Raw genomic sequence first — 16,357 nt, forward strand, 5'->3', positions numbered from 1 at the left:
AACTTATTACAGCATTTATTGCACTGAGTGACAGTTATTTGTTTAAAGTTGATCTCTCACACTGTAATGTGAACTTCTAGAGATCAGAGGAACCAACATATGCACCTCTTTATGGATCTATTCAATTCCCAGCAGGATAATTTGCCAGAAACCCTCAGGAGAGTTTTTAATATTATCTTTGTCTCTGACAACTCAAGCCTGTATCAGTGCAATTTTCCTCTCCCACTGGTCTAAATATTGTTCTTATTTCCAACTGTAATAGTTATCATATGTCTCTAATGGACATATACAGTGTGCCTTAGCATACAAAAATTATTTAAGCGTTGATTAATTTGCTGAATGATTAAATCTACAAATGCCACATTGTTTAAATTTCAGGGCAATAACTTACAGTGTCTACAAATGACTATGAAATATAGCTCTTAACTATATTTTAGATTGACTATAAACAACTACAAGCAAATTAGAATGCCTCCTTCCAATTTTTGGGGGCCTTCATTCCCAAGTTTCCCTGTCCTTACCCAGTTTTCTAGATGTAGAAATTTATGAAATAAATGTGGATTCTTGGTATATATGTCATTTACAATAAAATATCTTTTTATCATCTTAATTATAGTAATGAAATTTTCTGTATCAAAATATTACTAATATCCTAATTAAGAAGTCATTTAAATTTCATTCAAAGTTGCAACACCTTTCAATAGCAAAAGTGTTAAATTTAGATTATACTAAATAGCCTAAGATACATAGGGTGAAAATTTAAAATGCATAAAAGGATTATTTTAGGGACTCTAAAAGCATAACTGAAAGTATTTCCAGAACTCGATAGCAAAATAACAAAGGTATGAAATGAATTTATTCTATTTTAGAATCATAGAAGTTTAAAAACTAAGCAATGAGTGTGGTAGGAGGATCTGTTATTATAAAGTTTTACAACTTATCAAATTGCCAAACAGGCCATTTTTAAAAGGCCATGTTGCAAAGATGCCTATGTTCCCTGTATTTTATGATTCTACTGGGTCTCTTAGGTGTTTGCTCTGGGCATAACTAGGAGATTACATTTCTTTTCACAGCAACTGTACTTAAATTTCAAAGACATAAATATTCTTTAAGAGACACAGATTTACCTCAGGGTGCAAGAAGAATAAAGTGTAAATAAGATTAATAATACAAGCCATTTATAGAAGACAGATATAAAGAATAAAAGTGATACTATTTTATGTCACATATTGAGCATGAGTAGAAAAATCAGGGTAATTTTTTTTAAAGGGCCTATTTTTATATTTAAAATGTAATAATAAATTAAGTTTAAACAAATGAAAAAATTATGAATCCATGATAAAAGAAATCCTTATATTTTAAATTTTTAATAAAATTATATATTATTTATATTTTATTGTATTTTACAGGTATCAATATAAAATACTATTTAAAAAGAGTAAAAATTTCCAGTTATCACATTTTTATAAAATCCACCAAAGTATTACACAAAAGTCTGTACTTACTTTAGATTAACTATCACCAAATATTCTTAGAGTAGCTACTATTATACAGATGTCTCCTAAATTAAAATCAGAATTGTTAATAATTCTTGAGTAAGATAAGTAGAGATTTTAATACATCTAAATTACATTGATAATAATTCATTCCAAAATTGTGCATGTATCTTTTAAATGTATATGACATTTAACATTTTACTGAATAGTTAATATAAAATCATTTTACATGTTTTTAAAGACAATTTAATTTTAAAATTGAAATTAAGTACATTATATAAAGTACAATACACAAGTATGTCATATAAGTACATTTATTATATCTTCAACTGAAAAATGGGTTTGTTTAAACAAAACTGTCTACATGAGCAATTCTACTTTTTATTTTTCACTAAGTAATGATTAGTATAAATATAGGATTATAAAATATTCTCATGACTTGAATCACTGAATGGGTTATACATTTTTTATGCTTGCAAATTATTAGATGATTTCTGAAACCTGAACTACTCTCTTCTATTTTATGGTTTTGTCTCCTAAAGTGCTGACATAGTCATTCTGTAATAGACGCATGTTTAACAACCTTTTGTTGTTTATTAATCCTTGGGGAGATAGATATACAAAAGACTCTGCTATGGGTACTATGGTTGATTATTCAGATAATATGAGTAAAGTGTTTATAAATTTGTGACTGACATAGTTTGAAGTTTTTATAAATGAACCAGGAGACTTTGAGCTACTTTGTCACATTGCTTAAACCAACCTAAGTTTCCAGTGATTCGTAATAATGAGAGAACAAATATATTGTAAGACTTGAATTATACTAGGATATAAGCCTTTTTTATTCATGAGGCTAAAGATTATCCTTTCTTACATTATGTAATGAAAATATTTATGAACGATGATGATACACTAAAATTAATATAATAATAAGTAAGGTTATTTATATGTCTGAATATTCTTATTAATTATAGATTTATATAAAGGAAAAACTATAGAAATTAGATTCTTAAGTTAGGGAACCAATATAAATTTGGGATGTTTTTAGTGAAAAATAAGTTAACACTAAGTCAAAAAGTAAGATCAGTGTGGTGTACACAAAGAAACATAAAAATGGTGTTTGTGTTACCTTTTTACTTTGATGACTATGGGAGTTTCTTGGAATAAATTCAGATGTTATAAGAGATTTTTAATTAACAAGGTGAAAGCAATTAATTTTTCAACCTCATAATTCTTTAAACATTACCCATAACATCAGCATTTTTGTTTATCTTATTTTTTTCTTCACAACTTAATAATTAAATGCCTAAAGGTATTAAAGTTTAGAATCAAGGGTTACCCATAGGCTATTTTAGAATTTTGAGTTGGCCCTGCCTAAGTATCATATGGCTTTAACTTTACAATAAAGTCTGTTCTTTTAACAGTTAATAACAGAAAAAATTGCAGTTGAGCTATTAGGAGGTAATAAGAGGCAGAATATGAAGCCAAGATGTGCCCATTACTGGCATTACTCTAGTTACATCTCATGCACATTAATAATGAAGAAATGAACAAGTAGATATAGGAAGGGTTTGTTAATATTCACGGAGGTGTAAGTTTATGTAAAAGATATGGTGAAAGTTTGGATTATCAGTAAAAATATATGCTTAGTCACTGCTTAACTGTTTGTACTGTAAAGATTTCTCTCTCTGATATGATAAAAAGCATCTTTAATTTTTTTGCTTTTCCTGCAGCATCTAATTTAATGCTGTGTACACAACAGTCTTTTTTTTTTTTTTTTTTTTCTTTTTGCGGTATGTGGGCCTCTCACTGTTGTGGCCTCCTCCGTTGCGGAGCACAGGCTCCGGATGCACAGGCCCAGCGGCCATGGCTCACGGGCCCAGCCGCTCCGCGGCATATGGGATCCTCCCAGACCGGGGCACGAACCCGTATCCCCTGCATCGGCAGGCGGACTCTCAACCACTGCGCCACCAGGGAGGCCCCACAACAGTCTTTTAAGAAATGTAAAAACATACTTAGTTGATTACTAAGATCTATAGGTATCATTCAATAGAGGAACACAATTTAAGATCTGAATAACTGGGGACTTCCCTGGTGGCCCAGTGGTTAAGAAGACTACACGGCTCCCAATGCAGGGGTCATGGTTTGAACCCTGATCGGAGGGGACTAGGATCCTGCATACCGCACGGTGTGGCCAAAAAAAAAAAAAAAAAAAAAAAATCTGAATAACTGGTAAAATTCTCTAGTCCTGTTCACAGGTCTATAGTTATCAGAAGATAACAACATTTTAAGAATTCAGCTTTACCTATGGGATTCTCTCAAACATCCTGATAAAGGATTATTTGTAACATATGTTATTGTATTGTTATTTTAAATAATGGTTCCTTGTTTAAAAAAAGAAAACCACCTAGAATAAAGTAAAATGATTTTATTATTATTATATAAAGAAAATTATATAGACAGAAAACATATAATGTACTCTGTTCTGGGAAGGCCTCTTTGATAAGTTAATATTTGACCTATGACTGAACAATAGATAAGAACTACTTGAATATTCAGTGGAAGAACAGCAACAGTAGAGACCCTTTGTTTAGAAATAATAAAAAGACAAAAATGACTGGAACATAGTACATAAGGTACAAACTGTATGAGGTAACGTTGGAGAGGTTGGCAGAGGTCAGAGCATGTGGGTCTGATATGTCATTGGTGAGGAATTTGGACTTTATTACTATTGTAACGAGAAGCCACTGGATAGTCTTTATCCAGATATAATCTGGTTTCTTTTTTGAATAGATCACTCTGGCTACTCTGTGGAGAATGCATAGGGAGTGTGCTGAGGAAAGCAAGAATGAAAGCAGGGAAAACAGGTTCTTTAAGTTATTATGATTTAAGCTGTTACTTTATGTATACATGCATGCACATGTGCGTACACACATATATTTTTGGTTTGATATTTTGGCATAGTTTTCTTGCATTTCTTTTCTAATTACTCATGCTTGATATGAGCAGCCCTATCACAAACTTGCATTGCTCCAAAACAGGTGGGTTAATTTTCCTTTAGTTTCTTCTCACTTTATCTGATAATTGTTTTTATATTTCAAAGTACTTCAAATTGAAGAGTATTTTGTATGCTATTCATGTTCCTTTTTTCTGAGGATGAAGGCAGCTAGAAGAGGGAGAGCTGTACCTGGTTTCTCATATCCCTTTCCAAGTTTTATTGGAAGCAGTGTACCTGATTTCACTCTATCTAGTCAAGAGTATATCCTTTTCCCATGAAAGATGCTCTTGGGTCTTGAGAGATTCTTAGAAGATTTCATCTGAATTATCTTCATTTATCCCATGGCTGCTACCTTCCACTCAATGCAGACCTTACTCACCTCTCTTCAGCAGCTTTTCCTACTCTCCTCCCAGGCCACAGAGCAAATATAAAAAAAACAGTGGGAAAGGTCATGACTTTTGGGCCTTTTGGGTACCTCTTAACCTGAGCATTCACTCCCTTGGATGACCTTATCCTTACTATTCTCTTGGGTGTCCCCTTCTACCAAATCCTAGTACGTCTGGAGATAATGCTCTTGGTTATTTTCATTATTCTGCCTTTCTTTAGCTTTCCTCTCCAAGAGGAAAAATCAGAATAACAAGCCCTGGTTCTTCTTGGTCCTTCTGGTAAGAGGAATACCTGGCAGGGAAGAACTTGCCTCTTGAGGGATATTCCAGGTCTTTTCCCTGAGTTATTCCCTCAGTTCCCATCTCTCCAGATAGGAGAAAATTAGGTCGAGCTTTTAGAATTTTAATTAATCTCCTTCCCTACTCTTCCCACCATTGTGTTCAGAAGGGAACAGAGATCGCAGCCATGCCCATTCCTGGAATCTGTTACCTCTCTCTCTTTCCCTGCCTGTCATTTTTCAGAGATTGTGGTTATAAATCCATGTGTAGATTCCCTTGCTGTGTTAGATGTAGAGGGTGTCAACGGCCCTGGATAATTAACAAGTAAGGAAAAAAACACCTATATAGTAATAAATAACTTATTGTGATAAGTAAGTAGGCACTATGTGGTGCCAGGCACTGTACCAAGAACTTTACACATACGCTCATATAGACACACACCCATTTAATCATAACTACAAACTCTATGAAATAGGAATTAGTATCATCTCCATTTTACAGATGAAAAAACTGAATCAAAGAGATGTTAAATAACTTGCCCAAGGTCATATAGCTGGAATGTACTGAAATTAGAATTCAAATCCTGATCATTTGGTTACAATGTCCAGGTTCCTAAACAATACACATACTGTGCCTTCATATCAGAAATCTGTAATGAGTGTTTAAGCCACAGCTGAGGCCAAAAAACTGAAATATAGGGCACTCAACTTCTAGACCAAATAGTCTCATTTTCATTAATTACTATTTATTGAATGCTTATCCCACTTAATAATCTTATAATCCTACCAGAATCATTATCTCAATTTTAAAGAAGAAATAACCTGAAGAGCTAAAGCAAGTTGGTTTAGAGCCAGCATGGGTATCTGAGTCTCTGAAACTCCAAAGCCCTGGTTATAATGGCCATACCTCTATTCAACTGTTTTAATTCAGAATGCATTCCTTTGTAACACTTTTTAACCTTTAAGTGATTTCTATTAACATCCATATAAGTTCATTTTGACTTACTGCAATAATTTTCTTATTCTGAAGTATATGGTAAAAGTCTATTTCAAAGATAGTACTTAGGCATAATTTTACACATAGAATGCTAAAGAGTAATTTTGAGGGCAGAAGTCCATGGTTGAACTGACTGATGTTTGAATTAGGACACAGGACTTATCTAGGCATGCTGTAATTTTGTGAAACTCTGGTCACAGTAAGAAGAATTCATTTTATCCAAATGAATGCCATTCACTGTATTTAAAAAAGGTAATTAAAATCTCAGCCAAGAAAATTAACTCATACGTTGGAATCCATCCTATGGATTCTTTTATGTTCTAACACTTGGTTACTATCTCTAACCTTTGGTTTGCTTATGAGAGTTGGTAAATCATGACAATCCCTACTCCAAAAAATCTATACTTAGAAGAGCCAATGTTTTAAGAAAAAATATTAATTTATGACAAGATAATATTTTTCCAGAAACATACACTTACTTCTGCTTTTTTACGCGCTTCCATAGCTTTCATAAGCATCATATGCTGTCGCCTTCTCTCTCGTTCCTATTAGGCCAGATAAAATTAGGAATATAACTCAACCATAGTTAATAGTTTGATTTTCAAATGGAAAAACAAAACGAAACAGAACAAAAAAACTCGGTATAGCATGTTTAGCATTTATAGACAAGTCACAGTAAATACTAAATATAAGACAAGAATGGCCAGTCTGTGCATGTTTTAGTTCAGGTTTAGAAAGCAAATACAAGAACAATCAAAAGCAAAAAGGTAAAGCAATGAACATGGAGACAGTGTAAACAGAAGCATACAAGGTTTACTTATGGTCAGTTGTGATGCTCCTTCAAAAGCTGGCAGAACAAAAAGCATAATGGTTGGCTGGAACAGGTCAGTTACCTTACATCTGCTATTAGAAAAACCACAAATATGTACTACAGCCAATTAAACCAAAGGTTGTGCTGTTCTTAAATTTTTAGATCAGGCAGAAATTGATTTATATTCACTTTCACTTCATGGTTTTAGAATTAGTTATTTTTATTTCAAGTACACTATTATTTTGTAAATCCAATAAGCCACCGACAAATTAGGAAGTTTTTTTCAAGCTGTTATAGGCATGATTCATATAACAACATCAATGAAATGGGATATTCCTGTTTACTGATGTCTGCCACTTGATGCACTATTTAAAGCCACAAAAGCTGCACCATGGGCTCGTAAGTGGAATCTAAAAGGCACAGCATGAAAATAAGGTAAGCATTAGCTTATTTCGATAGTCTCATTTTACTTTAAAATAAAAAAGTCACATAGCTATAGTACTGAATCATTCCTTTTGATTAAATATACGTGGTTCCCCCAAAGGGATATTTCTAAAAATTTCTAAAATTTGTCCATAAAGCCAGAATATATTGCATATTCTCTCATCAACCTAACTCAAAATTCCCATTGTATTCAATGGCAGTTTTGCATCTAGAATGATGGGAGAATATGGTTCATAATCGTATCTAATTGGATAGTGATCCAACTTTCACTGTGACATCAGTAACGTAAACTTTTAGACAGCAGCCTTATATAAGGTCTGCCCAATTCAATTGAAGATCTTGGAAATGTACCATATTTCTTTATAGACAGACAAGCAGATGTATGCAATGCACTGTGCTGTAAAGCCATGCAGCAGTATGTAATATGACAGCAGCCAGTGCTACACTTTATGCATTGCTATGACAACCATATCACAACCAAATCACAATGCGGTGTTAGATGTACAGAAATAAACATACCCATACCATATCTAGTCTATGCCTCTCCAACTCCTGGTAGAAAGAGTTGGCACAACATTATGAAACAGAAATCACAGAGTCATGAAACCAATTTTTAACCCCCCGAAAGACACCAATCCCAAAACCAGGAATTTAAGCAGGAATTATACTGGAAATTTTAAAGAAAATATCTTGAAGATTTTTCCAAAAATAGATTTAAGAAAAATTATAAAATGTACATTTTGACAACTGTATAACTATATGTCTACAGACCTGATGCTTTAGAAGAACAGCTTGTTGTCTTCTCATTTCTTTTTCCTTAAAAATAAGAAACTTTTAAGATGGATTTTTAGGGAAAATTTAGAACATGCAACAAATATTAAAAGTTCCTTTTCTGAGATTCTATAGTCTTCCATTAGGTTGAACCATATGAAACTGCAAACATCCAATAATTTTTTACTGATATAGTGGCAACTTCAGATGGTTCTACCTAATATATAAAAACCGTATGACAGGAGCAAGGATCCTTATTCAGTAGACATTTAGAGTTGAAATTCAGTGACCTAATAGCAAGCACACTTCAATGACCCATTCATTGAATTGACTAGCTAGATAGACAGAGCATATCAGATACAACTGGCACTAAAAGAAAAGAAAAAAGAAAAAAAGAAAACATAATGAAGCAACCCTCAAATCTAGCTAATTAAAACTCTCTCCATTCTGAATATAAATCCCTAAATACAGGGATTAACAGCATCTATATCATTTCTATCACTGTGTAGGAATGAAAATGACAAAAGAAAAGGAATCAGCTTGAGATTTTTATGCCCACCTATGATTGAGGGCACCATCCCAAAGGGGTAGGGCTTAATACAAACAGTTCTGGGAATGTCACCAATTTTAATCTTTTTATAAAGGTAAAATACAGATTAATTAATATTAAGGGCAGCCATTTTGAAAAGGAGTAGAAATTCAAAGAACAAAGTAAGAGAGTCTATGTAGAAACAGGCAACAAACAGTTCCCTGGTTTTATAAGATATAGCTGTAGTGGCTGCTTCTTGAACTAGTAGGACCACATGGCTGCCCAATTTCAGTAAATAACTATCAGAAAAAATGGAAGGTAGGGGTGTAATGTGTGTCGGGGTGGAGGCTGGAGGGGGAGTGAGGGTCCAACTCTCTTATGTTTCACTCCAGAAAATCAAAACCAAAACATCCCCAAACAACACATCAAGTTACAATATATAACAATGGCTAATTTTATTATTGGTAAATTATAGCTGATAAAGTTAGGTTTTTGTTTCTGTAGGCTTTTCACTTTTTAATAGTTAAAACAGTTATTAGCCTTGGTAAATTTAAGAAAATTGAAATTGTATCAAGTATCTTTTCCGACCACAATGCTATGAGACTAGATATCAATTACAGGAAAAGAGCTGTAAAACATACAAACACATGGAGGCTAAACAATACACTACTCAATAACGAAGTGATCACTGAAGAAATCAAAGAGGAAATTAAAAAATACCTAGAAACAAATGACAATGGAGACACGACGACCCAAAACCTATGGGATGCAGCAAAAGCAGTTCTAAGAGGGAAGTTTATGGCAATACAATCCCACCTTAAGAAACAGGAAATATCTCGAATAAACAACCTAACCTTGCACCTAAAGCAATTAGAGAAAGAAGAACAAAAACATCCCAAAGTTAGCAGAAGGAAAGAAATCATAAAAATCAGATCAGAAATAAATGAAAAAGAAATGAAGGAAACAATAGCAAAGATCAATAAAACTAAAAGCTGGTTCTTTGAGAAGATAAACAAAATTGATAAACCATTAGCCAGACTCATCAAGAAAAAAAGGGAGAAGACTCAAATCAATAGAATTAGAAATGAAAAAGGAGAAGTAACAACTGACACTGCAGAAATACAAAAGATCATGAGAGATTACTATAAGCAACTCTATGCCAATAAAATGGACAACCTGGAAGAAATGGACAAATTCTTAGAAATGCACAACCTGCCAAGACTGAATCAGGAAGAAATAGAAAATATGAACAGACCAATCACAAGCACTGAAATTGAAACTGTGATTAAAAATCTTCCAACAAACAAAAGCCCAGGACCAGATGGCTTCACAGGCGAATTCTATCAAGCATTTAGAGAAGAGCTAACACCTATCCTTCTGAAACTCTTCCAAAATATAGCAGAGGGAGGAACACTCCCAAACTCATTCTACGAGGCCACCATCACCTTGATACCAAAACCAGACAAGGATGTCACAAAGAAAGAAAACTACAGGCCAATATCACTGATGAACATAGATGCAAAAATCCTCAACAAAATACTAGCAAACAGAATCCAACAGCACATTAAAAGGATCATACACCATGATCAAGTGGGGTTTATTCCAGGAATGCAAGGATTCTTCAATATACGCAAATCAATCAATGTGATACACCATATTAACAAGTTGAAGGAGAAAAACCATATGATCATCTCAATAGATGCAGAGAAAGCTTTTGACAAAATTCAACACCCATTTATGATAAAAACCCTGCAGAAAGTAGGCATAGAGGGAACTTTCCTCAACATAATAAAGGCCATATATGACAAACCCACAGCCAGCATCGTCCTCAATGGTGAAAAACTGAAACCATTTCCACTAAGATCAGGAACAAGACAAGGTTGCCCACTCTCACCACTCTTATTCAACATAGTTTTGGAAGTTTTAGCCACAGCAATCAGAGAAGAAAAGGAAATAAAAGGAATCCAAATGGGAAAAGAAGAAGTAAAGCTGTCACTGTTTGCAGATGACATGATACTATACATAGAGAATCCTAAAGATGCTACCAGAAAACTACTAGAGCTAATCAATGAATTTGGTAAAGTTGCAGGATACAAAATTAATGCACAGAAATCCCTGGCATTCCTATATACTAATGATGAAAAATCTGAAAGTGAAATCAAGGAAACACTCCCATTTACCATTGCAACAAAAAGAATAAAATATCTAGGAATAAACCTACCTAAGGAGACAAAAGACCTGTATGCAGAAAATTATAAGACACTGATGAAAGAAATTAAAGATGATACAAATAGATGGAGAGATGTACCATGTTCTTGGATTGGAAGAATCAACATTGTGAAAATGACTCTACTACCCAAAGCAATCTACAGATTCAATGCAATCCCTATCAAACTACCAATGGCATTTTTCACAGAACTAGAACAAAAAATTTCACAATTTGTATGGAAACACAAAAGACGCCGAATAGCCAAAGCAATCTTGAGAACAAAAAATGGAGCTGGAGGAATCAGGCTCCCTGACTTCAGACTATACTACAAAGCTACAGTAATCAAGACAATATGGTACTGGCACAAAAACAGAAAGATAGATCAATGGAACAGGATAGAAAGCCCAGAGATAAACCCACGGACATATGGTCACCTTATCTTTGATAAAGGAGGCAGGAATGTACAGTGGAGAAAGGACAGTCTCTTCAATAAGTGGTGCTGGGAAAACTGGACAGGGACATGTAAAAGTATGAGATTAGATCACTCCCTAACACCATACACAAAAATAAGCTCAAAATGGATTAAAGACCTAAATGTAAGGCCAGACACTATCAAACTCCTAGAGGAAAACATAGGCAGAACACTCTATGACATAAATCACAGCAAGATCCTTTTTGACCCACCTCCTAGAGAAATGGAAATAAAGACAAAAATAAACACATGGGACCTAATGAAACTTCAAAGCTTTTGCACAGCAAAGGAAACCATAAACAAGACCAAAAGACAACCCTCAGAATGGGAGAAAATATTTGCAAATGAAGCAACTGACAAAGGATTAATCTCCAAAATTTATAAGCAGCTCATGCAGCTCAATAGCAAAAAAACAAACAACCCAATCCAAAAATGGGCAGAAGACCTAAATAGACATTTCTCCACAGAAGATATACAGACAGCCAACAAACACATGAAAGGATGCTCAACATCTTTACTCATTAGAGAAATGCAAATCAAAACTACAATGAGATATCATCTCACACCAGTCAGAATGGCCATCATCAAAAAATCTAGAAACAATAAATGCTGGAGAGGGTGTGGAAAAAAGGGAACACTCTTGCACTGCTGGTGGGAATGTGAATTGGTACAGCCACTATGGAGAACAGTATGGAGGTTCCTTAAAAAACTACAAATAGAACTACCATATGACCCAGCAATCCCACTACTGGGCATATACCCTGAGAAAACCATAATTCAAAAAGAGACATGTACCAAAATGTTCATAGCAGCCCTATTTACAATAGCCCGGAGATGGAAACAACCTAAGTGTCCATCATCGGATGAATGGATAAAGAAGATGTGGCACATATATACAATGGAATATTACTCAGCCATAAAAAGAAATGAAATTGAGCTATTTGTAATGAGGTGGATGGACCTAGAGTCTGTCATACAGAGTGAAGTAAGTCAGAAAGAGAAAGACAAATACTGTATGCTGACACATATATATGGAATTTAAGAAAAAAATGTCATCAAGAACATAGGGGTAAGACAGGAATAAAGACACAGACCTACTAGAGCATGGACTTGAGGATATGGGGAGGGGGAAGGGTAAGCTGTGACAAAGTGAAAGAGCGGCATGGACATATATACACTACCAAATGTAAGGTAGATAGCTAGTGGGAAGCAGCCGCATAGCACAGGGAGATCAGCTCGGTTCTTTGTGACCGCCTGGAGGGGTGGGATAGGGAGGGTGGGAGGGAGATGCAAAAGGGAGGGGATATGGGAACATATGTATATGTATAACTGATTAAATTTGTAAAATAAAAAAAATAATTAAAAAAAAAAAAAAAAAACAGTTATTAGACATTAACAAAGAGAACGTTATAATCTAAGGAGAGAATCGGATTTGGAACACAATTTGAAACTTAAACATAAATGATACAAAAGAGCTCTGGGGAGATCTTATCCATCAAAATTATATACAGGTATTATGCAATAGTTTGCATTTCTGATTTGGTCTGCTATTTAAAGAGCTCAAAGTATCACATAGAACTTGTATAATGAAATACAAAAAATACATACAATATACATACAATAAACACACACACTATACACATGTTTTATCTGTGCTAAACATTTTTTTAGATAGTCATTTTGAGGAGGGATTTTTTTAAATATAATTGATACTGGTATAATATCATACAGTTTTTATTTTTGAAAAATGAAAACTGATTCTCATCTAAACTAACCTTTATTCGTTTCTCGGCCTCCAATAATTTGGCATTTGCTGCTTCTTCCTTCTTTTTCTTTTTTGCCTGTGCATGCAAAACAGGTCTCAAAGTCATGCAACAGCATCACTGCAACTTGAAAGTAATCTATGACTGGAAAATGGAGCTACATGCCTCACAGGTGCAAAACAACATGGAACATATATGTAAACAATTACAGATTTTCCCACAGTTAATATTGTATTTAACATACTAATTTCATTTCTAATGTATAGATTAGCATTAAGATATAAAAAATTCTTAAATTCATAAGAGTATGCCAGCTTTTCTTGACTTCTTCAAACTCTATTAAAAGTCTGAAATAATTGAGTGTTTATTATTTTACATTAAAACTTAATCACAGAAAACATTATTTTATGTAATTTTTCCTTTTTTTCCTGATTTTTAGAAGTAAAACATGATCATAAAAAATTTAGAAGATGAGATAGATTTTAACTGATAATAAAAGTTACTTAAATATAAATCAGTAACACATTTAAAAATGAACATGTCCACTTTATTTGGATTTTTTTAATACTTGAAATTTGAGATAAAGTAATCCATTACTCAGCTGATATAAATGAAACACATTAAATCTGAGTTTCCCTAGCTGTATATTGTGACTAAATTCAAGGTTTTTTAAAAAGATAGAATGGAAACATAATCTTTCATGAAGTACATTTGAATATCAAGGTCATGATACCAAATCTGAGCGTCATAATGTTAAAGTCATTAATTATCTAGTAGTTTGATAACTATCCAGTAGCTATTGTCAATTTACTTGAAGATAGGAGTACTTTTGATTTGGATTTTTTAAATTAATTTGAAATGGATAAGGAAACGTGTATATTTCTAGAAGGAATAATCATGTAACATAGAACACTTCAGCTATTTGACACCCTCAGGGAATAAATCGTTTATACCAAGAGTTTCCTGAATAGCTGGGAGGTTATAGCAATTTTGAACATTAAAAGTTTATTTTCACTATTTTGGATGGAAATAATTTTGAGATATATACTGCTTAGACACACTACACTAAATATAATTTGGCTTTTTCTTGATGACTTGGGGCAATTATTCTGAACATCAGTTATTATACTCTACAGTTCCACAGAGTAATGCCTTTCAGCTGTTAAGGTGTTGAAAATTGCTTGCTATTCAACTAAAAGATTACAGACTCTTGGTAGGCTTTTGAATTCCTATACATGCTGGTTGGAGTTTTTCTGTATTTTCCCTTGCTATCTTGTGGCTATTATTTTACTGATTCCAATATATGTCCTCTAGTCCTATTCCAACAGCTTGTGGGGAAGCAGGGTATATTAGAAGCCAGAAAAACAAGCTGATTAAACTGTTTCTACGTTTAAAATTTACTTTCACTCTTGTAATGTTTTATTTCTAAATTAAAAGTAAATATCTGACTATAAGTCCTAATGAGTTTTCTAAAAGTAAAGAACACGAGTTTCAGCACATGAACCTTATGACACCTATACTGGCTGTTCAGAAGTTTTCCTGTTTTCTTCTTCTCTTTTGTCTTATTTCCTGGGTTTTTAGGATTAGGTGAGTCTGCTAAGTAAGGTTCAGATAAGGTCTTACGCTATGCATTATGCTTAAAGAGAATTTCTGATGGACATATTAATTTGTATGAGTGACAGAATATGTAGGTAAGATTTTTACTTTTGGAGACTTTAAAATATATGACTATATTACTTTAATCATATCACATTTAAGAATTCTACCTCTAGAATTTGCTGGGCTCGAAGCTCTTTTTCCATTCTGATTTGTTGTATTCTCTTAATTTTTTCCTGTAGAAAAAAATTAGAATAATTTAAGATAATAAAATAAACTAAATATCTAGGTGAAAAGTATTTAAGTCAAATCAAATAAGTTAAGATATAAATACAGAGTTACCAAAGGTTGCCCATAGTGGATGTAAAACTTAATTGTTTAGTTTAACATCATATATATGTTCATGTCAAATTAATATGACTTTATAAAATTTCTCAAAACAATTTATAAAATACAAATGCTAAATATGTATACAGAAACTAGGTAAACTAAACTCATTTAGCCTGTGGATTTTTATAAGTATCTGCAGTTACAATTATACTTAGTTTTAAATAAATACAGGACAGAAAAGTAGAAAAATAGTGTATTAGGAGTGAGAAAACCTAAGGCTAGTCCTGAGTTACTGTCATTCATTGGATGATCTTGAGCAAAGAATAACTACTCTTGTATAAAATAGGGAAAGGTGTTTGCCCTCTCTCACTATGTCATGAATAAATAAAAAATGCTTTAAAAAGTGTGTGGCAGGGTCTTCCCTGGTGGCGCAGTGGTTAAGAATCCGCCTGCCAATGCAGGCCAGCCGGGTTCGAGCCCTAGTCTGGGAAGATCCCACATGCCGCGGAGCAACTAAGCCCGTATGTCACAGCTACTGAGCCTGCGCTCTAGAGTCCGCGAGCCACAACTACTGAAGCCCGCGTGCCTAGAGCCTGTGTTCCGCAACGAGAGAAGCCACCGCAATGAGAAGCCCGCGCACCGCAACGGACAGTAGCCCCCGCTCACCGCAACTAGAGAAAGCCCGCGACAGCAACGAAGACCCACCGCAGCCAAAATAAATAAATAAATAAATAAATTTATAATAAAAAAAGTGTGTGGTGCCACACAACTGTAATAGATTATCATTAACAATTTCCATACTATAATTTCTTACTTCACATGATGAATAACATGATAATATTACATTGCTTTTAACTACTACAATAAGCCAAATTCAGAAATAATCTGTAATATTATTTTTAAAAGGCTTAATTACAATTGAACATTCTAGAGAATGATTCCAATGACATAACTGGTGTTCACACTAAATTTAATGTACTAGTTATTGTTTTATAATTCAGTGATTAAAGTTTGATAAAACTTTACATTTTGATTTAAAAACTTTATCTCATATGTTATCAGCACAATGTTAACAATTTCATGTCCAGAAACCCCGTTGAAAGTCCCAAACTGGTACTCAATAATAATACATAGTTTGCTCGCAAACACCCCAATTTTCCTACTAGCAAATTGCATTTGTCGTAGGATTTCCAGAGCGAACACATTTTATACTGCTGAATGTTATAATACCTGTTCCAATTTCCAGATGCTAGCTGTACCTTTGCAAGCTATACTTT

General features: G+C 33.7%; 1 protein-coding gene across 18 annotated transcripts in view; it reads right to left on the minus strand.

Annotated features, from left to right (window-relative positions):
* BAZ2B (bromodomain adjacent to zinc finger domain 2B) overlaps positions 1 to 16,357 on the minus strand; it is a 375,982-nt gene that overhangs the window by 56,383 nt on the left and 303,242 nt on the right. For 14 of the 18 annotated variants that reach the window (XM_060105770.1, XM_060105769.1, XM_060105771.1 and 11 more), the window contains 5 exons: positions 14,921 to 14,986; positions 13,167 to 13,232; positions 8,182 to 8,226; positions 7,930 to 7,962; positions 6,635 to 6,700 (listed from right to left, as the gene is read on the minus strand). In XM_060105770.1, coding sequence (XP_059961753.1) covers positions 6,635 to 6,700; positions 7,930 to 7,962; positions 8,182 to 8,226; positions 13,167 to 13,232; positions 14,921 to 14,986 — 276 coding nt within the window. The remainder of the gene's footprint in view (positions 1 to 6,634; positions 6,701 to 7,929; positions 7,963 to 8,181; positions 8,227 to 13,166; positions 13,233 to 14,920; positions 14,987 to 16,357) is intronic. The other 4 variants (XM_060105767.1, XM_060105763.1, XM_060105760.1 and 1 more) reach the window with 1 other exon arrangement.

Source organism: Mesoplodon densirostris, chromosome 8, assembly GCF_025265405.1.
Source record: "Mesoplodon densirostris isolate mMesDen1 chromosome 8, mMesDen1 primary haplotype, whole genome shotgun sequence".
Taxonomy (NCBI): domain Eukaryota; kingdom Metazoa; phylum Chordata; class Mammalia; order Artiodactyla; family Ziphiidae; genus Mesoplodon; species Mesoplodon densirostris.